Source organism: Schistocerca americana, chromosome 5, assembly GCF_021461395.2.
Source record: "Schistocerca americana isolate TAMUIC-IGC-003095 chromosome 5, iqSchAmer2.1, whole genome shotgun sequence".
In the NCBI taxonomy this organism is placed as follows: domain Eukaryota; kingdom Metazoa; phylum Arthropoda; class Insecta; order Orthoptera; family Acrididae; genus Schistocerca; species Schistocerca americana.
Window position 1 is genome coordinate 476459940 of NC_060123.1, and position 21209 is coordinate 476481148.

At 42.1% G+C, this 21209-nt stretch overlaps 1 protein-coding gene across 1 annotated transcript in view; it reads right to left on the minus strand.

Annotated features, from left to right (window-relative positions):
- LOC124616457 (thrombospondin type-1 domain-containing protein 4-like) overlaps positions 1–21209 on the minus strand; it is a 132724-nt gene that overhangs the window by 17694 nt on the left and 93821 nt on the right. Inside the window, exons 5-6 of the mRNA XM_047144766.1 lie at positions 17618–17720; positions 12013–12155 (exon numbers count right to left, since the gene is read on the minus strand). Of these exons, the coding sequence (XP_047000722.1) occupies positions 12013–12155; positions 17618–17720 (246 nt within the window). The remainder of the gene's footprint in view (positions 1–12012; positions 12156–17617; positions 17721–21209) is intronic.

Here is a 21209-nt window from a genome sequence, read left to right on the forward strand (position 1 = left end):
CATATAAGATGCTGACAAGAATAATATACAGAAGAATAGAATGAAAAATTGTGGTTCTATTAGCCGATGAACAGTTTTGTTTCACACAGGTAAGTTCTGATTGCGCTTAGAAATGAAGGAAAGACTAAAGAAAAATCAAGGCACATTCATAGGACTTGTAGGCGTAGGAAATGCGTTCGACATGGTGCAAGAGAGCTGAGATATTCAGAAACATGGGTATTATCTATATAGAAAGGCGGGTAATGTATAGTTTGTGAAAGAACTGAGAGTAAACAATATGAATGGAAAACAAATGCTCGGTTTAAAATGGGCATAAGGCAGACAAGCCGACTTCCTGCAAGATGCAGTAACAGAAACAAAAGGAAGTTTCAGGAATAGGATTACGAGTCTGAATGAAAGAATATCTGTCCTCGTTGGAAGTGAAGAAGAACTACAAGAGCTGTTGAATGTAATGGTGTACTGAGGACAGAATATAAACTGACAGTAAATTAAAGAAAGGCCAAAGTAACAAAGAATACGTAGAAACGAGATTAGCGATACACTTAACATCAAAACAGGGGCAACAAACAGAGGGAATACCGCTAGCTTAGAAGCGAAATAACGCATGACGGCTGAAGTAAGGAGGATTTAAGAAGAGACTAGGGCTGGTAGTGTGGGCATTCCTTCCTGAAAGAAGACTTCTGATGTGAAAAAGAGGTCATAACTTGAGAAGACACTATTGACAATATAGGTCTGCAGCACGACAGTGTGTACAGGGTGATTAATTGGTACAGGAGCAAATGAAAGAGGCGAGTAAAGGACAATCTTAATAAAGAATACAGTCACACCAACGTTCCAACACGGTAAATGTCTATGTTACGTTTATTTAGAAACACCACACGCAGTAAAATGCACTTGTTTGATTTCATCAACATGCCTGGTAACTAAGTACCGGTACGTATCGGTACGTAGCGTTTCGAACAAGTGTATCTTCTTCGAAGATAAAAATTTTAAAACTTTGTGCCGCACCAGGACTCGTATGCGGAACCATTGCCTTTCGCTGGAAAGTGCTCTGCCGACTGAGCTATCCATGTCTGACCCACGGCGTAAGACATAAGTAATGCTGGGAGGAAGAGTCATGAGTCGTGCATGTATAGCTCAGTCGGTACAGCACTTTCTCACTAAAGGAAGAGGTCCCAGGTTCGAAATCCTATCCAGAACACAGTCTCATCCATCCACGACGTTTCGAATCAGCGCTCACTCCGCTGCAGACTGAAAATTTGATCTGGAAGAGAGCGTATCGCTCGTGGCTCGCCAGTACCGTGGCTTTCAAAGTCCACAACTTGAACCCGCGGGATCTATTTGTATGGGAAAATTTAGAGGCTTTGGTTGATTTCAGCCCAGTTGATAGTGTTCTTGAGTCTGGAAACGCACGCATCGTGGATAGTTGGCGATAAATTCGGAACACACTGGGGAGTTTATAAACTTGTATCGGCTTTGAAGAGGAGAGATGCTGAAGCCGTCACATCACATAAACGATGGCAATGAGGAACTTTTCTTGTACTATGTTTGTCCTCAAGTGCACTCTGTTAGAATGTGATCGTGTCGTAATGCGCCACGTCGAGGAGTCCATTCCTTTTCGGACCTATATTTAGTAGGCCTATTAGCATGTTTCATCGTTGTCGCACCTTTCATTTTTATCAGTAGCGTGTCCCAGAAGGAATGGCAAATATTCAGTGATACTATAGGAACGATCATTCACAGCAAAAGAATCTAGTCAACATGAGCTCCAAAATGCATACCTTAAGAGCTGTTAGCACTTGTTCAGTGGAACAGATGTGCTTGGCACATCTCTTCTACCGAACAGGTGTTCATAGCTCTTAAGGTATGCATTTTAGAGCGCATGTTTACTCGATTATTTTTTTCTTATTTTGGCCCTTACCGTTTCCTCCCGAATTATGGAAAGCAAAGAGTTAGCAATGAAAGAGATTTGTATCGTAATATCGAAGACGATGAAGTGCGCATAGCTCAGTTACATTCAGCTCCAGACGATATCCAAGTATACTGATGTACTTTGTTAAACAATTTATTTTCGTACATTTAAAACCATGTGCTACTGGCAACAATGCATTACACATTCACAGATTACTGTTTAAATAAACTTTTGAAGTGAAATATTGGTATTTGAAGAACTATTTTGTTGCTTCCATGCAGTGACAATTTACTTAAGTATGTGAAACGGGAACGCTATGCCTTTTTATACGGATGCAGACTAATAAGCAACTCTATCGCAGGCTAAAGATCACTGACGCTCGCAGTTTGCAGGAAAAAAATTGTTTATGATAGACGTCATGGTGCGGAAAAAGTTTCTGCGACAACGAGCGAATAACTCAACGTGGTAACGGAGAATATTTGACCCTGGTTTAAACGAAAGCTACAGTGACTGAATGGAGTTACTTTACAAAATAAAATGATGGAGGTAAATTTGCAAGAAGTTTCATCAGTATTATGTTAGTAGTTACAAACGTACGGTGGGAACAAAAATGTAGTAGAACAGGGCGACAAAATGATTCAATAAATCAGTGCGATAACGTTAGAGCAGTTATAAAATATTAACTGACTGATATCCAGACTGGATGTGAGATGTAACAGTGAGCTTGAAAGTTCTTCGGTTGTAGTACAGCGTCCTCTACAACTCAGCACGGTTATGTCTTCTACTGGAGGATTCCTCTCTTCTTTGTTTTTGGGCCGTAATCGACGTGTTTCTATTGTCACCTGTTCATACAAATTTAGCTACAGCCAGAACGACAATATCAATAAGATCTCAAATGTTTCTCTTCGCCATCAATAACGAAGGTGAGGTGTACGTCTTCTTGTACCCAACGGTCTGGTCATCGAACGAGTAAGAACGAGAAAAATTAATTATACGACTGCATGAAGAATTCAACATTCCCTGATAACATGAACAAAAGAGGACTAACATCAGCAAGGAACTGCACTAAAAACAAGTGAATGATTACCACTAGTACATAATAAACGAAGTCCGTTGTGAATAAATATAAAAAATTGATTTCTTTTTAGGTTTGTATTGCCGTAGTACCCGAACAACGGTAAGAGAAATTCGAGCCATCAAATTACATCGTTAAGGTCGTCTCCAACATTGTTGGCTTGTTGGCTTGACTGGATTTAAATGGAACCTCAGTAAGACAACACCCTAGCATTTCCGCTATGCTCCGTAGCATAAGTGTCACGCTTGATAACATAAATTTCCAATAACTCAAGTAGCGGGACGAGCAATTAATGTCACAATTGTGAGCGTAGTTGGACTAGGCTGTAACGAGCCCCCGGTGTCACTGTCGGCCCGGCAGAGATATGTTTGTCTCCCGTGTAAGGACTGTACCTCTCCGTGCAGCTTGTGTACTCTGCCCCAGAGGTCGTCCGTGTCCACTGGTGGTGCGTGAGCGGCGATTACCATCAGATGTCCGGCAGCCGCCGTCTTCACTAACGGGGCAACCTGAGCTGTGCACGTTCTCCTAACACTGTTCGTTATGTCCACGCGAGTTATATATCCGACTTTACAAATGGTGCTCTAAAGCTCTGAGCCATAATGTTCTGCCTAAAATGTCTAATGAAACATTTTGAAATTTTAATTATCACCTCGAAGCAAATAATTGGCGAGCATGAAATCTGGTATTTGTAATTTACTTATTCACCTCTGAATACGACACATTTCCCCACTAACGGAAGACGCGGAGAAACTTTTGTTGCAGAAATCTGTATTTTGACTGTCAAAGAAACTTTCCACCTCGAAAGTCACCTCACCGACGTTCTGAAAACATCTAATACGCGATGCTTTATTCTCCCGAGAAATGAGGAAGAAAGCATTGATTGCCACGTCATGAGAATATTGGGAACGAGGCGAAACTCCGTAGCCCAAATAGGCAGCACATTTGTTTTATCCTGGCAACAAGAGCTGGGGCGTGGTCGTGGGGCAAAACCTCCACCTTCGACAGCGTTCCGCGATGGTCTTGACAGCCTCCTCTAACCTCAACAAGAAGTTTGAGAAGTATAGTCTCGTTACGATTTGACCCTTACGAGCGTCATCTGTTACTACCACACCGTTGCAGTCCCAGAAATCACTCATCTACGCGCCAGATCACAGCTGGGTCTTCACCTCTTTTCGGCATTAGTGAATGACACATCCGCGACATTCTCGCTGCTGTTTCAGTTCGGCGCATTTTTAGAACTGATGTGAGCGGTCATGGATCCCAACGAGCGATGACCTTTACCATGTTCAAAATGTCGTTCACGACATGGATTACTGCTCGACAACTGGTGCACACTCTTTTTATATCTGTCGCCTGGATGGTTGTTCGCCGGAGTGCCATGGGCACCACTGCTGTTGAAACTCTCGGGTCTTCGCGAATATGGTCTTCCATTTCGTACTTCATTATTCAGTCATGTCTGACCACGCTGCCACTGCCAGCGTTTGTGCCACGTAACCTCTGTGTCATATGACGTTACTGTACACTTCCATCAACCAAGTGTGAGCAGTTGCATCGTATTTCCCCTTCAAACGCGGAAATCGAATTGCTGCACGATACTGTGCTTTACCAACGGGTTGCTCCACTTCGTTTTGTTTCCTGTAGTGGTGTGATGCAGGATGGTGGTACTTGCACTGCAGACACTCATTTGCAAAAAACAAGCAAACAAAAATAACCTTTCCGAACACGTAATTAAAAGTTCAGTATTATCCCTTGCTGAAAGCAAGGCCATCGATTGCTTAAGGATGTGAACTACCTGTCAGGATACTCGCCCGCGTTAGCACGCAGCTACCGGTATTTGGGGAGGAACCCTGGTCCACGATCGAAACCGTCCTGCGGATATACGACGGGATGCGGTGAACTCGTCAACCTAGACGTAGTTTTTGGGCAGTTTCTCACATCCGACCAGGTGATTGCAGGGGTGGTGCCCACGGGTTCCTTCTCATTTACACGATTAGCAACCATTTCCAAAAACAAAACAAAAATTGGCGTAAACATGGTGGAGTGTTGAAAAAAGATGAGTTAAGATGGTGAAGCGTTACTTTCTAAAATGAGCTATTTGTGCGGTTTATACCGACACACCTTCATTACATACCTTTCGAAGAGGTGGACGAATTTTAGAACCCCGCAACTACAATCGGCAAAGGTGATAAAGTGAAGTGGCAAGCGTTGTAGAAGGCGTAAGGTCTTAATAAACAACTAACGTCCAAAAACAGAAACTGCGACAAGGTGAAGGTTATAAAAGGCTATACTGGGCTATAGCTCCATACGGGTGTGAAATGTGGAAGGAAGCGAACACAGAAAGTAAACGATTAGAAGCCTGAATGTGCTGTTTCGGCAGATTGTTGAAGATGAAATGATCGAGTAAGGAATGAAGACGCCCTGCAAGAAATGAGAAAAAAATTCTTCACAAAATATGTAATGAATCGAATGATTGAGCACGTATGAAATGATGTGCCCAAAATGGAAAAAATGGTTCAAATGGCTCTGAGCAATATGGGACTTAACATCTGAGGTCATCAGTCCCCTAGACTTAGAACTACTTAAACCTAACTAACATAGGGACATCACACACATCCATCCCCGAGGCAGGATTCGAACTTGCGACCGCAGCTGTCACGCGGTTCCAGACTGAAGCGCGTAGAACCACCCGGCCACACCCGCCAGCACAGCGGAGACAGTTGTTTCTCACTTGTATTCTAAAGGAGCCCATGGGATTACGAATGTTTCGCGTACTCGTAGTCAAGTTGTCGTCTGCTTGACGAAGGACGCACTCTTCAGTGTCAAGAGTGCGGGTCGTCCGTGGAGCACCATAATCAACCCTCCCAATTGCGGCTGTACCGGTTTCTCGCAGCCGTCGTATACGTACGAAAATGATATGTGATGTCATAATTACAACAGGGACTCAAGACGGCTCCCTCTATGCAGTTTGTATGCGTACCGCGAAGCGGCAGATTGGAAAGTGATCCGATCTTTAAACTTATTTAATATCCAAGTAGTACGAGAGTAGTCCCAAAAGTAAAGTCTCCTATTTTTTTATAAGTACAGAACTCTATTTGTGTGGCAGTTGGTCACACTGTTATGAAGAGTGCTTCACGCGTTGTGTGTAAACATGCGCACGACGCGCAGAGGCGCTCAGTCTTGGCTTAGTAGCCGTTGAGAATAGAGTTCCCGTTGGATGTTACCGCCAAGTGAGAATTGCGCGCAGCTATTCGGTTTTTGAACGCAAAGGGCACTGCGCCGATTGAAATCCATCGTCAATAGACGAAAGTGTATGGTGAGTCGTGCATGGATGTCAAAAATGTTACACTGGACTCGCATTCGGGAGGACGACGGTTCAATCCCGCGTCCGGCCATCCTGATTTAGGTTTCCCGTGACTTCCCTAAATCGCTCCAGGCAAATGCCGGATGGTTCCTTTCAAAAGGCACGGCCGACATCCTTCCCCATCCTTCCCTAATCCGATGAGACCAATTACCTCGCTGTCTGGTCTCCTTCCCCAAAAGCAACTCAACCCCAAAAATGTTCGTAAGTGGTGTAGAGAGTTTGCAGTTGGTCGGACCGAAATTCACGACTAACAAAAGAGCGGGAGACCGTGAATTTCTGAGGAGACAGTGTTGAAGGTTTAGCAAAGCATGCGTGAAGATCGGCGGATCACCCTGGATGATCTCTGCACGTTGGTGTGGGCAAGGTGGGTGCTACGCATGCTCACTGAGCACCACATGCGGCAACGACTTGGTGCTTCCCGCGAATTTCTTCAGTGTCCTGCAGCCGAACAGGGTAACTTTCTGAACTCAATTGTCACGGGTGACTAAGCACTTTACACCTGAGACCAAGCAACAATCACGCCAGTTCATAACTTTCTGAACAGCATGGCCGTGAGCTGGTATGACATGGGTGTACAAAAACTGCAACAGCATCTACAAAAATGCATCGACAGAAATGGTGATTATGTCGATAAATAGCTAAATGCTCAAGCTGTAAACTGATGTAAACGATTGTAGAAATAAACAGGTCTATGTACTTATAAGAAACTAGGTGACCTTACTTTTGGGATTACCCTCGTACATTTCTGACATGGTTTTCTTATCAAACCTTTTTCCACGAAGACCTCTATACGAACCCTAAAAACCTGTAACAGGAATTGTGAAACAGCATGTAGAAGGTCGGCCAGAATCAGCTACAGTTACACATTCAGCCTGTAGTCCTGGAAGCGCCAACAAATGGGTGTATGTTTTATATTACAGAGAATCGACGGTGCTGCAGCAAACACGCTTCTTCAAATGGTTCAAATGGCTCTGAGCACTATGGGACTTAACATCTACGGTCATCAGTCCCCTAGAACTTAGAACTACTTAAACCTAACGAACCTAAGGACAGCACACAACACCCAGCCATCACGAGGCAGAGAAAATCCCTGACCCCCCGGGAATCGAACCCGGGAACCCGGGCGTGACACGCTTCTTCTTAGCATCATTGACAGGGAGAATAAATGGCAGGGAAGATGATCTGAAACAGCCAGATCGACAAAATGGGTAGAGAAGGGGACGATAAGCTATAGCCATGCCTGCGGGCGGCAAGCCAGCTGTAATCTAGAAGGTAGACTAAAAGCGCAAGGACAGGATCCGGAATAAGGCGACCATCCCAACAACAAGGTAAGCACCACTCAGACGTCAGACAACGTAACCACGCTGACACAAGCACAGTCTTCAAGCGGCGAATGTACCGTTCAACAACATACTACGGTACCATTGTCACAAAACATTGCAGAAATTTTAGAAGGCCTATAGATGGGAGATGTATCAAACGGAGAAGACGTAATAAAAGATATTGCAGGAGACCGTGACGCGGGATATACCTGATACAAAATGTACAATTGTACAATACAAATGACAAAGCGCCCGAGTTCGAACACCGATCCTGAATCCAGAAAAAGGAGGAGGTTGAAGTATCACATAGATACCAACCCACAGCGTCCAAGTGTAGTGAAAGAGGGAAGTGAATGATGGAGTCGGCTACAAACACCACATCTAAGACAAATACAGCGGTGGAAGCCCGGTGAAAGGCTAGCCAAGGATGCCTATCTACCATGTAGAAAATATGTTAAATTACCTGATGCACTGAGAAAACAACTGTACGGAAAATTCAAGGCGTTCTTTCGACTCGTATGAAGACCATAACAGGGTACTAAAATCCAACAAGCGAAGCCGGCCGTTGTGGCCGTGCGGTTCTAGGCACTGCAGTCCGGAACCGCGCTGTTGCTACGGTCGTAGGTTCGAATCCTGCCTCTGGCATGGATGTGTGTGCTGTCCTTAGGTTAGTTAGGTTTAAGTAGTTCTAAGTCTAGGGGACTGATGACCTCAGATGTTAAGTCCCTTAGAGCCATTTGAACCATTTTTCCAACAAGCGAAGTTATTTGCTAATGAATTCGTGAGGCATATGACAACAGATCGTAACAATCACATTTGGAGTGACAAAACTAAGAAGGGAGACGCCAGCTGGCACAATCACTGTCTACATCACACGGGCGCTAACGTCATCGGGTGGGGTCAAGAAAATAATACATCACACTAATATGTCAGCGCAAGGGGTAGAACAAAGATGAAAACCACTTCCAAGGAAGGCAATAGTTTCTCTACCGCATCATCAGTAGTTTTACAAATAACGAACACATCCCCACAGTCTGGAAGGCAGTCAAAGCTGTGCTCTTACTGAAATCGGACGAGACCTATCTCAATCCAACAACCACCGTCTAATGAGCTTATTTCAAACACTCAGAAAGTTTCTAGAAAGAATCAATTTCGCAAGATTAAAACGGTGCCTAAAGGAAAATTACTTAATCAGATTGGAAAAATTCGGCTTACAACCGAAGTTGTCGGCTGAGCTACACTGCCTGAAAAAAATCATTGAGCTGCAGACCTCTTTGACAGGTAGAACAGCAAGCAGGAAGCGTCGTTCATATTCAGTATTGTTATCAGGCTTAACTGAGTATGTAAAGGACGTGAACAGCGTCATATGATCACACAGAGATGCCACGTACCTGTCTGAGATTGCTTTATCAGTGTGAATGGGACCTCATTGTGCGTCTGCATATGATCACCTGGGCGGATAGTGTGGCATCCACATTCTTGTGATATTCAGATGTGAACTGTGTGGGAACCTAAGAACACATTATTGACACCATAAGGGAGATCCATCGTACTGTGCACCAATCACATGGCAAACTCTTCAGACTTGCGGATACCATCCGAGAACAAGTAATGGTCTCCCCGCAAACGGAATCAGTGCGTGCACAGAGGCCAGGAGGCTGCAGTTTCATCCTGATAAACAGGCTCATGATGACAAGTCCTTTGTAAATTGACCCTGCATTGTAATCACTGTAACATGAAGTACCCTTTCAAGCCGTGAAGTTTCATTTCATTTGCTCCTCCTCTTCTGGATGCTTGATCTTTTTTGTCAAACAGTGCATTTGCTATCGACTCACAGCAACGAACGCAACCACAACCTGCTGTCCCGTCATGTGGATCCGCTTGTCCGCCTGTTGGGACCGGCAGGTGCCGGCAGGGTATCTCTATATGACAATGCACCATGTCCTCGCCTGGTAATTATTTTGAAATGGTTTTGACCATCTCAATCGCCTGACCACCGTCGACCTTAAACCCCCGCGCCTCATACCCAGGGACGCGATCCAGATAGTTGCGGTTGGGTTTCTTCCCATCTCCGTGCAATTTCCTTGTGTGGTGGGGGCTAGTTGTGTGGTCATCTGGAGGAAAGACTTCACAGCAGTTTGGGTGTCTCATTGAGCCTTACCACGGCGCATCCTCCTGTCATCACAGAAAAGTAAATTTGTCATCCTCCAAGCTAACTGTGTTGATCATGAGTATAATTATAAATAACAAATCCGAGATCTATTTGTTCTCGATTCATTCAATTTACTTTTCAGATTATATATACAGTTAATACATTCCTGGAGAACCATATTACAGTCTCGTTGTGGAACAAGCGTAACGTATTTTTTTCATTGTTGTTAGGGATGTATTAGTTTCATAGCTGCAAGGAAAGATCCAAATGTAACTTCTTTAATTAGCTAAATATTTAACCCTAATACAGATTCAGATTTCAGTAGTTCGGGGCTCTTGAAAATAGACGTCGAGACACAAATTAATTTGTTTAATTTTAAAATCTTTCCATTCTCTCCCGTGAATAATTATCCAAGCGAGCTACTAGTGAGGCAAAGAGAGTCCCGCAACGTTAGGGAGAGGACGTACAGTCCCAGCGTTTGGTTTACAACCAAGGGAAACTCCTAAAAAACCTTGGTAGCAACCAGAAGATTAGAATTATTATTAACTAATTTCTCTGATTGTACATCCGAAACAATGGACCAGAGCGAATTTGAGTAACTGTTTTAGTGTGCGACACAGTTCAGTCGTCGGCTTGCAAGTATTTACTTTTGTTTTTATATTTTGTATATCTTTTATTCCGTACTGAAAGTACGGCGTTCTGCTGTTAGAAACGATAGGTGGCTTCCCGCTGGAAGTATTTGGGAGTGGATTTTCAGTTCCGGCATTAGCCTGACCACCAACGAAAACATACAGAAAACCCTGATCGAAACCGAGGAGGAAACCCAGTTTCTGTGTCTGGGAGAAAGTTGTTACCGTTCGTAGGTGTGTGTGTGTGTGTGTGTGTGTGTGTGTGTGTGTGTGTGTGTGTGTGTGTGTGTGTGTGTGTGTCGATATGTGCAATGTACCTGTATCTGTTGTAATTATTTCGGTCACACCTGTCAGAACGTAAAATGTAAAAGTCATCAGGTTACCTTCCATTAGGAGCGTGGGTGCTCTCAGCGACTGTGAAATGATTTACTAATGATAAAGCACAGAACTCAATCGTCTTTTATTGCTGGTTTTATTCGGCAAATCTAAATTTCGGCTAGTGCCTAGCCATTGCTAACGCACTAATTCATAGGATCAATACCTGTCAGTCTCCTGTTGTTCGGGCGTCTGTCACAGTTCTTTCAAGTTTACTCTTCAGACTACTTCAAGCAGTCTTTCAAGATAACAGGAGACTTACAGGCATTGATACTATGAATTAGAACGTTAGTAATGGCTAGGCACTAGCCGAAATCTAGATTTGCCGAATAAAACCTCCAAAAAAATAAATAAATAAAAAATAAAACAAAATAAAAAAAAGAATGATTGATTGATTGATTGCTGTTCTCTAACACATTTGGGCTTCGCTTTTCTCCAGATGGATTTTCTGGGGGGGGGGGGGGGGGTATTTTCATCTGTTTACAGACATATCAGTCAAAATATGATACCATGCAGATACCGTACAACAGCTGTGAATACGTTATTTTTTCTGATATATCTGGCTCCGTCGATGTTAAAAAATGGGATGAAAACACACTGGAACGAAAGGAAGCTGAAGTCTGCTCCCTCCGCTCCCTTCTTTCATGTACAGATTACTCACGATTATTCATACCGTTTTCAGTAGCGATGAGACGGGGACGGTATAAATAAAAATTAAGAAAATTATAGTAATACCAACATCATTAAGCGACAAAGTGGTTCCAGTCTTCACAAGTCATTTGGTTAATTCAGCATAAACAGTGTTCAGTGTTTCGTTTGAAAATCATTCATCATTCAGGCTATATGAACTATTACAAGAGATACAGTATTAAAGTTGATAGTACCTGGTGCCCTGTTACCCTTTGTTTGATTTATCAGTAACGAAAGATATACACGCAGTGTACTACTTACCTTTATGCACGTTTAGTGCCTTATTGTGAATCGTGTGTTGAACCACAACGCTGCACCACATACTTTACAAAACACAGGAGCGTTTTTGTGTATCTTTATTTACCCTATCTTTATGGAGCGTCTCCATCAGAGGCTCTATAACACTGTAAGTCTTATCACTGCAGCGCTGAGAGAGTGGCAAGCCCACAGTTAAGATCGGAGAAGAGACTAGAGTGGAGTGGCTGCTGGCGCCTACCTGGCAGACACCCGCGACGCAGACGTGCCTGGCGGGCGGCGGCGCCTCCCCGCGGCAAGGCGTCCCGTCCACCACAGTCTTGTTGAGCGTTGCGTAGAAGCGGAAGCCCGCCGCGCGGCAGTTCAGCTCGCACGGGTTGGGCGCTGTCGAAATAACAAGCATAAACAAGGACTCTTTAGTCCAGTGTCTGAATCTGCTGAGGAAGAGTGATGTTAAGTTTGGCTCTCACTGACATTCGAAAAGAGAAAGAAACAGGCTAACCAAATAGGTTTATAGTGGATCTTCCTTTATTAACAGTTTCATTCATAATTTCATTCAACAGGAATACAAAGTATCAGTGGAGCCACTACAGAACGGCCAGGTGATGAATTATATTTAAAAAAAAAAGGGTTAAAGACATATGTATTGTCGTTCAATCCAGGCAACGTTCAATACACATCCTGTAACTATAAGCTGTTCAGTCTGTTCCAAAGAGATATTTGAGATTACAACATAAATTGCGAGTTCACACTGTATATTTAATTAAGCACACTGTATATTTAATGAAGCATTTAGAACATGTGTGATTAGCAGCATAAGTGATCCATAGTTTATTTTGTTTCAACAAATTAGAAATTTTTGAAATCGTTTCCTCGAGACTCGACTACACATTGTTACAATACAGAAGCTTGATGCATCATTATCTGATTTTATTCCCAAAACTCCTGCAGAAAAATCTGTAATAAGCTGTGATATGCTGACGACAGATTCATTACTGTTTGTTCTTAGAAAATGATAAAAAAATTTGATCATAATGGACCAAAAACTAGCAACAATTTAAGTGTTTAATATTAACACAGACATTACAAATCAAAGCATTTAGTTGGTTGAAAATGGTTTGTTGGGTATACAGTGAATTTAAATGTACTCAATAAATTTATTTTGGTAAACCCCTCAAAACTATTTTTTTTAATATAGTATAATTCATATTATTATAACAGTATATAATAAATCTGAATTATTCAGCTGTACTGAGTACTCTAGTAATTCACTTGGTATGTATGTAAATTGATTCATGAAGCTTACTGGGAGATTAAAGGTGTGGGCAGGACTGGTGTCTGGAACATGGGAGGTTTGCCTTTCACGGGCAAGAGCTCTACCGATTGACCTATCCAAGCAAGACTCACGACCCTTTTTCCCATCTATATTGTATTCATGATCTATTTAACAAGTATTAATGTAATGTAAAGTAATGGTCTTCTGCAGGATTCGTTCCCGTGCCGAAGAATACAATGATCTTTACTTTCACGCAACACCATTGAAATGTAATTCTGAAGCACGTCTTCACTTGGGCGTTCATTTCTACACATTGCGCGGTAGAAAACACTGTTCGCATTGCGATAAAGAGCAGGACGACGTTCTTCTGAACCTTCTACACCGCTGAAATCCCACGGACTTCGTGGATCTGCAACACCAGAGAACATGATCCCACCCATTTGGAGTGCAGCTCGATCCTAATTTTTGCCCCGGAATACAGGTGGAACCAAAAGGTACCGTTCAAAACCATTCGGCGAAATTTGAATGTAAATCTAAGCAGCATTTTCAGCCCTAATATTTTGGTGCTCAGGGGTGCACACGTAATTTTATTCTTACACCCTGTATATGACGAATTAGCTTGCCAGATATGCGCTGTCTGATAAAAAAATTCAGCTTCAAATAATCGACGAATATGTAAAAGAATAGAGTTAGAATTCTCTGTGAAAGTAGAACGACTACCAGAGGGTATTTATTAGTGTTGTTCGTGATTACCACGCCTAGTAGAATGCTCCGGTTTGCAGAACTTACGGACGAAAGTGATGTGCCACTGCCTAATAACGCATTTCGATGAAACCTGCACCGTACGGAGAAAGAACTACTACAGTACGAAACGAAACAAAGATGTACTCAATGAGACGAACAGAAAAGACTCTTTTATTGAAATACGATAACCACGAGGGTTGGAACTTTAATAGAGGCAACTATTTATTTACAGCTAGGACAAAATAGACACGTGTTTCAAAGTTTTACTGGTATTCAGAGTAGTCACCAACATTGTGTAAAACCCGTTGTCAGCGATGTGGAAGTCGTAGGATACTCTTAGCAGCGCCAGTTGTGTTGACAATTCGATCGGCGCGGTCTATTGCCCAACGAATTTGTAGCAGTTCTGAAGCGAATGCCATGAAGTGCTTCCTTCGGTATAGAAATCGAGTTGAACTCACAAGGTCTCAATTCAGGGGAGTGCAGTAGGTGATATAGCACTTAGCAGCCCCATTAGTCAAACTAATCAGTAACAAGAACATCCTGGCAGATTAAAACTGCGTTCCGGAACGAGACTCGAATTCGGGACCTTTGCCTTTGCGGGTAAGTGCTCTACCAACTGAGCTACCCAAGCACGACTCATAACCCGGCCTCATAGCTTTAATTCCGCCAGTACCTCGCCTCCTACCTTCCAAAATTCACAGAATCTCTCCTGCAGACCTTGCAGAATTAGTACTCCTGGAAGAAAGGATATTGCAGAGACATGGCTTAGCCACAGGCTGGGGGATGTTTCCAGAATGAAACTGCCCACGAAAGGCAAAGGTGCAAGCTGTTACTGATTCGTTTGGCTGATGGGGCTGCTAAATGCTATACCACCTGCTGCACTCCCCTGAATTAAGCCCTCGTGAGTTCAACTCGATTTCTAAACTGAAGGAAACACTTCACGGCATTTGCTTCACAAGGGCTACAAATTCGTCGGGCTATAGACCGCGCCGCTCGAACTGTCAACACAACCGGCACTGCTAAGAGTATTCTACGACTTCCACATCACTGGCAACGGGTTATACACAATGCTGGTGACTACTCTGAAGGTCAGTAAAACTTTGAAACACGTATCTATTTTGTACGAGCTGTAAATAAATGGTTGCCATTATTAAAGTTCCAACCCTCGAACAATGAAGTCACTGCAATTCATGATGGCACTCAGGACATTACAAAAGGTCGGACATGGTTCTTAACAGGCTCTGTCATCAACACTGACTCTAATACATGCTCTGTAATATGCTCCTCTGCAGTCACCAGGCTGGTAAGAAATTCTTCTGCTACTGCTTTCCATTCCTCAGCAGTGCGGTTGACACCTCCTGAATGTTCTTTGGTGTATATTGTCGTGCTGAAAAACGTCTCCCCAAAGCATCCTACACGTGGTCGATGCATTTAAGTAGGGGGGCCGGGAAAGCCACGCTATTCGCGGAATGTCCTCTCCTTCCAAGAGCTCCTCTACTTGCACTGTTCGATGTGGTCACGTATTGTCATCTATAAACGTCAAGTCAGAATCGAATGTACCTCCGAAAATTCGCTTATGGGGAATGAGTACAGTTTCATGATAATGGTGACCAATGATTTTACCGTACTGAAAAACTCGGAGGTCAGTACACTCGTGCAACATGATGCCTCCCCACACAACACCACCTTGAACATTAAAACAATCATGTTTGACATTGTCCCTGGGTGTATAATGTGCACTCTCCCCTCGCCATTTGAGGGTACGCCCAGAACTCTTAAAATGATCGTCGTGGTGCTCCTGGCGTTACGTTATGAAGAGATATAACGTTGATTTTAGATAATGACGTCAATACTGTCGAGTTCTTTGTAAATTTCACTCGATTTTGTAACGACTGGAATAATACCGCATATCTTCTCAACCCGTGAAGTGTCATTTTTTTCGTTTCCTTCTCCCCTTCTGATTGGTTCACTTTTCTTGTTCATCGCTGTAAATATTAAATAATATAATTACAAAATGTGGTACAGTTTTCAGAATCAGGTAGTGCACTGGCTCACGTCTGTTGAATAATTCTAAGAAAGTACTATTTTCAAGCAATTTTTGTGGCAGAAAGTACCTGCTGCTCATGTATAGTTTCAAAATATAAAACTGATTGTAACATTCTGGGGTTACGATTTTACTTTGTATATATATTTTCAATCTTCCCTAGCTTTTGTAATCACTTTGTAAAGATTGCTATAATGGTGGATATATCGCATATCCGTAACATATATTGCCATGGCACATGATATTTTTGTAATGAAAATGTTTCATTAGCATCTCTAGTGTCCCAATAAAAATGATATAACATTCTAAATTTTATTATTCTAACAATATTTAGCTCTATATTTTATCTCTACATTTTAAATCAAAACGATTGACACCATTAATTTCGTTACAGAAATCAATGAAGTCCATTAATTTATAAATTATGCTGCTTACAAGCGCGGCTCAGTGCTGACAATTTACCCGTAAATTATGTTACTTATAAGCGCTACTCAGTGCTGACAAATTCTTCAGTGTGGTTACGGGAAGAGCTGACGATGACATGGCAGTTATTACTAGGAGTAAAACAAAAAGTGCCGAAAATGGAAGCAAGGACTAATAATTATTCTTTATGGTCGTTGCTCTACTATATACAGTTTATAGAAAGAAAATAATTCAAGAATTTTGAGGGGTGGTTCTTGAACTAACAATAATGAAGAAATGATTGGAGGGAACCTTATTTTGACTTCATTTGGATAGTTAATATAATCCTCATTTAAAGGGAACGCATTGGATATGTTGCTTAAAGACCATAGTTTCTCTGTCTACAACAATTATATTTTTAATGATTGTCTGTAATAATTCGAAATTTTGTGCCAAAGGAGAACACGAACCCCGATCCCTGCCTTACGCAGGCTGCATTCACATCTATTAATGTAATGCACATCTATTAAATTTGTAGTAACCTCGTGGACCAACTCATACTCGGTACAGGCTACTCTCTGTTCTCCATCGACGGCGCTCTGGTTGTTATGCAACCCACCCGCCACTTCTGCTGCAGCCATTGCCACGGCGTTAGGCGCTAAGGATCCACAGTGCAAAGGGAGAGGTGGCATTTCTTTTTCAGGTATTTTAGGGAAGGAATGGTATTTTTCTAAATGAAAAAATGATGAATATGTGACAGTCTCTAGACGCATTTGCTGATTATTAATATAAAATTTCTTACAAAATATTGCATCTGTCGTACGAGGAAGCAAGCGCCGGGCGCATGGCCCTGTTAGCCACGTCCAGACCCTTGTTGGTTGTCTGCAACTGTAATGCACACTGATTCTTTTGTTTTAATTCTATGTCCCATATCTGTACCGGTGCCTAAAGACAAGAGACAAGTAATGACACTAACACTACAAACAACGCAAATCCTTTAGTGCACAGTCTAAACATCATTCGTATGAAGTTGAGTACCCATACAGTAAATAGTTTTCCGTGTACACTGGCTCATGTAGCTAAAGTTTAACTATAACCACCCTGTACATTCAACTTATTACGAACATTGTAATCAGGTCTTTGATTATGCAGCCCGCACTGTACTCAAGATTCTCATCTTTGCTGATTGCATTCTGGCGTCATAGTTTCATTTATCCAACTGCAATGAGTAAAGATTATAAGTAGATTAATGTACTTCCTTTTATTAAAACTGACACATAATGACACACAAATTCCCGTATTATTTAACTGCCTTTGGCAAGGCGATATTCTTTTGGAGCTCTGTCAGTTGCTTTTCCTTCATAAAACAGCTGTACTCACCCTGCAGGAAGGGCTCCCAGAGGTAGAGGCGCCCCATGAAGGGTTTTCCGTTGAAAGCTTCGCACTGCGCGCTACGGAAGTCCTTTGACCCAGGCGGGCATTCCTGAGAGACAAAAAACATTTCACGTTATTCAGATTATTTCCTGTTCAAAGTAGAAGCATACAATACATGTCTTTTACCATCCATCAAAAACATGATATGGAGACGTATTTGCAGTTAACGCACTTGATTCTAATACATTATCAACAGTGTTATACAGGGACCGTAGAAACTAACAGGAACCGCCCTCAAGGAACCTCAGTTTCAGCTCTGGAGAAGCGTTTGAACACCTTGGCGATAACGACCCCACGACTTATCATACAACATAGTTTGAAGAAAGGCAAACTTACATTGACAACATTTGTAGATTTACAAAAAGCTTATGACGATATTAGGTGGAATACATTATTTATAATATTAGCAGGGATAAAAAAAATAACAGGAAGCGATAGGCTACCTACGACTTATACAGAAATCAGATTGTATTTATAAGAGTGGAAGGAGATAAAGGCAAAAGACAGGTGAGAATGGAATGAGAGAACGCTGTAGCCTCTTCCCAGCTTTACTGAATATGTAAAGTGAGAAAGCTGTGAAGGATATCAGTGAGAAATTTGGAAACGGAATTAAAGTTCAGGAGGACGAAATAAAACTTCTGCCAATGATATTGTAATCCTGTCAGACACAGAGAAGACCAGTTGAATGGAACTGATAGCACTTTAAAGAGACATTCTAAGGTAAACATCACGATAAGCAAAATGGGGACAATGAAACGTGGTCGAATTAAATCAGGAGATGCTCATGGAAAACGTTAGGAAGTAAGACATAAAGTAGTAGAATGGTTTTGTTATTTGAGCAGGGAACAACTGAGATGGACGAAGTAGTCAGAGTGCAAAATATAGATTCGCAATAACAAGAAAAAATTTCTGGAAAACAGAAATTAGAGTAGAATATGAATATTAATGTTAGGAAGTCTTATCAGAAGGTATTTGTCTGGAGTGTAACCTTGTACAGAAGTGAAACGTGGACGGTAAACAGTTCAGACGACAAGAGAATAGCAGTTTTTGAAATGCGCTGCTAAAGAGCAACATTACAGATTAAATAGCTATGTCAGGTAAGTAATGAAGGTTTTTTTTTTTTTTTTTGGAGTCATTAGTTTTCTGGCTGGTTTGATGCAGCCCGCTACGAATTCCTCTACTGTGCCAGTCTTTTCATCTCAGAGTTGCAGTTGCAACCTGAGTCCTCAATTATTTTCTAGATGTAGTTGAGTCTCTGTCTTCCCTGTACAGCTCACGAGTGCCGTAACATATGTCCTATCACCCTTTAGCTTCTTCTTGCCGGTGTTTTCCTTATGTTCGTTTTCCCGCCGATTCTGAAGAGAACTTTCTCATTCCTTACCTTGTCAGTCCACACAATTTTCAATATTCTTCTGAAGCACCACATCTCAAAGGCTTTGATTCTCTTCTGTTTGGTGTTCCCACAGTCCATGTATCACAACCATACAATGTTGCGCATCAAACTTACATGCCAAGAAATTCCTTCCTCAAGCTAAGGCCTATGTTTGATACTAGCAGGCTTCTCTTGTCCAGGAATGCACTTTTCGCCTGTGTTAACCCGCTTTTATTTCCTCCTTGCTGCGTCCGTCGTACGTTATTTTGTTGCCTAGGTAGGAAAATTTCTTAACTTCATCTACTTCGTGAAGCCCAGTTGTTGTTGTAAGTTCCCCATGTTCTCGTTTCTGCTAGTTCTCATTACCTCGGTCCTTCTTCGTTTTGTCTCAGTCCATATTCTGTACTCATCAAATTGTTCATTCCATTGAACACAACCTGCAGTTCTTCTTCACTTTCGCTAAGGGTAGCAATGTCATCAGAAAATTTTATAATTGATCACTCTGAATTTTAATCCCACTCTTGAACCTTTCTTTTATTTCCGTGATTGTTTCTTCGACGTACAGATTCAATAGTAAGAGCGAAACACTGCATCCCTGTCTTACACCCTTTTTAATCCGAGCTCTTCCTTCTTGGTCTTCCAGTCCTATTGTTCTCTCTTGGTTCTTGTACATATTGTATATTACCCACCTTTCCATATAATTTACTCCTATTTTCATCAGATCTGCACTAATGTACATTGTCGAACATTTTTACAGGTCCGCAAATTCTATGAACTATCTTGATGTTTCTTCAATCTTGCTTCCATTATTAACTGCAACGCCTGAACTGCCTCTTTGGTACCTTTACCTTCCGTAAAGGCAAACTGATCGTCATTCGCATCCTCAATTTTCTTTTCCATTCTTCTGTAGGTTATTTTTGTCCGCAACTTGGATGCATGAGCTATCAAGCTGATTGTGCGATTATTCTCGCGTTCGTCTACTTTTTCAATCTTCGGAATTGTGTAGATGATGTGTTTCCGAAAGTCTGATGGTACATCGCCAGTCTCATACATTCTGCACTTCAACGTGAATAGTCGTTTTTCTGCAACTGCCACCAATGATTTTAGAAATTCCGGTGGGATGTTAGCTATCCTCCCCTGTCTTATTTGATTTTAAGTCTTTCAAAGCTCTTTTAAATTCTCATTCTTTGTACTGTATCCCCTATCTCATCCCTTCTTCTATCACGTCATCAAACAAGTCTTTCGAGATGGTTCCTTTCAAAGGGCACAGCCGAATTCCTTCCCCGTCCTTCACTAATCCGATGAGACCGATGACCTCGATGTCTGGTCTCCTTCCCCAAACAACCCAACCCAAACAAGTCTTCCCCCTTGTAGAGGCGTTCAATGTACTCTTTCCACCTATCCGCTAGCTCCTCTGGTTTTAACAGTGGAATTCCCACTGAACTCTTTATGTTAGCACCCTTGCTTTTAATTCACCGTAGGTTGTTTTGACTTTCCTATATGCTGAATCCATTCTTCAGACAATCATTTCTTTTTCGATGGCTGCACATTCTTTATGCAGCCACTTTGCCTTAACTCCCCTGCACTTCCAACCTATTTCGTTCCTAAGCGAATTGTATTTCTGCATTCTTGAATTTCGCTGAACATTTTTCTACTTCCTTCTTTCACCAATCAGCTGACGTATTTTATCTTTTATCCATGGTTTCTTCGCAGTTGTCTTTCTTGCTCCTAAGGTTTTCTTTCCAACTTCTGTAACTGTCCTCTTTAGAGATGTAAATTCCTCTTCCAGTGTACTGTTACCTAACTATACATCATCGCAGTGTCTATAGTCTCAGCGAACTTCAAACGTATCTCTTCATTTCATAGTACTTCCGTATCCCACTTCTTTGTGCACTGATTCTTCCTCACCAGTCTCTTGAACATGAGGCTACTGTTCATCGTTACTAAGTTGTTGTCAGAGTCTATATCTCCTCCTGAGTACGCTTTACAGTCCTATATCTAATTTCGGAATCTCTGCCTGACCTTGATGTAATCTAACTGAGACTCTTCAACAGAGTATTCGCTATTACTAACTGGTATTTATTGCAGTGCTCAATTAGTCTTTCTCCTCTCTCATTTCTACTACCAAACCCATATCGCCTCGTAATCATTTCTTCAACACCCGCG